Source organism: Petaurus breviceps, unplaced genomic scaffold (genome assembly GCF_028583685.1).
Source record: "Petaurus breviceps papuanus isolate PSGF00001 unplaced genomic scaffold, PetGlider_PUasm1.0 47, whole genome shotgun sequence".
In the NCBI taxonomy this organism is placed as follows: domain Eukaryota; kingdom Metazoa; phylum Chordata; class Mammalia; order Diprotodontia; family Petauridae; genus Petaurus; species Petaurus breviceps.
Window position 1 is genome coordinate 13,094,099 of NW_027186349.1, and position 1,341 is coordinate 13,095,439.

General features: G+C 36.0%; 1 protein-coding gene across 1 annotated transcript in view; it reads left to right on the forward strand.

The window, feature by feature from the left end:
- The window catches only part of DNAH5 (dynein axonemal heavy chain 5), a 436,545-nt gene extending 435,429 nt beyond the window's left edge, over positions 1–1,116 (forward strand). Inside the window, exon 79 of the mRNA XM_069101431.1 lies at positions 867–1,116. Coding sequence (XP_068957532.1) covers positions 867–1,018 — 152 coding nt within the window. The 3' untranslated portion in view covers positions 1,019–1,116. The remainder of the gene's footprint in view (positions 1–866) is intronic.
- Positions 1,117–1,341: the final 225 nt, after the last annotated feature.

Here is a 1,341-nt window from a genome sequence, read left to right on the forward strand (position 1 = left end):
CTCTCTCTCTCTCTCTCACACACACACACACACACACACACACACACTGGCAATTTAATATTATATTGTTGCAGTAGAACTTTTTACAATACATGGAAACAAATACCCTGCATTACTTTTTTTGGTAAGTGAATCAACTCTTGGAGGCCATTAAAACACCACTCAGTAATAAATATATTAGTATACTAAATAGCCTACTCTTGATAAACCATTTTCATTGCTTGGTGCATCATATTTCTGTTTGCTTAGTAACATTTGGGAATGAAAGGTCTCCTTGGGACTGCTGATGTAAAGTGGTTTGGTAAGTGAGGAGGCCAGTAAAGATGGACAGGTTTGTAGGGAGGACTTTGAAAATCATGCGTTTTCCTTTCACAATGAAGAAAGAATGGCAATGGCATGTCATTTGTCCATGGAGGTCTCATTAAATGTTACAGGTCACTTATATATATAAAGCAAGTCCTAAACAAGGTTCAGATTTAAGTCCATGGAAAGGTGAAAATGTATTGGTTGAAAAAAAAAAAGAGAAATTAAAGGACATTGTTGCATGAGCAACCTTAGTGATATTCTCTGTAAAGTAGGAAGTAGAGCTGAATAGTCAGGGCAAATTGGGTGAGCTTATGGTGACACGTTAATGGCTTTTATATGCAGGAAAATTCAAAGTGCGAATTTTACTATGTGAAATTAGCTGCCTCCTCCCACCCCCACCCCTACTGCCACCCTAGAAGAATTCACTTAATTTGATTTTTTTGATGAAACCATTTTATAATGAATGTATAAAAATATTTCTTCACTGTGACTAATAAGTTGAGTTTTTATTTTGTAGATTTCTTATCCTTTAAAACATTTTTCCTTTTATTTTTTTAAAGGTTCAAGAGATCCCCGCATGTACTCATGTCCAATTTACAAGAAGTCAATCCGTACAGATTTGAACTACATTGCAGCAGTAGACCTTAAAACTGTCCAACCCCCAGAGCACTGGATACTTCGTGGGGTGGCCCTTCTTTGTGATGTCAAGTAATGTTCAATCATTTTTCATAAGTACTTTTTCAGTGTTTTCTGCTGAGGCATTTCAAAAAGATGAGTAAGTGTTGTTCCCACTAAAGTACCTGGAGGAAACACATATGCTACAAAAGATTATTATAACAATGATTTACCTATGCGTATTGTAGTATATAAATCAAATGCTCCCTCTCCCTCCCCCCAAATTAATGAACTACAAGTCTTCCCCCTCCTCAGCTACCTACTTACATTTGACCCAGTTCACCAGTAGTGACCAATTATTGTTTCATTCAAAAGTTATTCAGTGACTTAAAGGGAAGTAAATGTTCAATAATAATTACA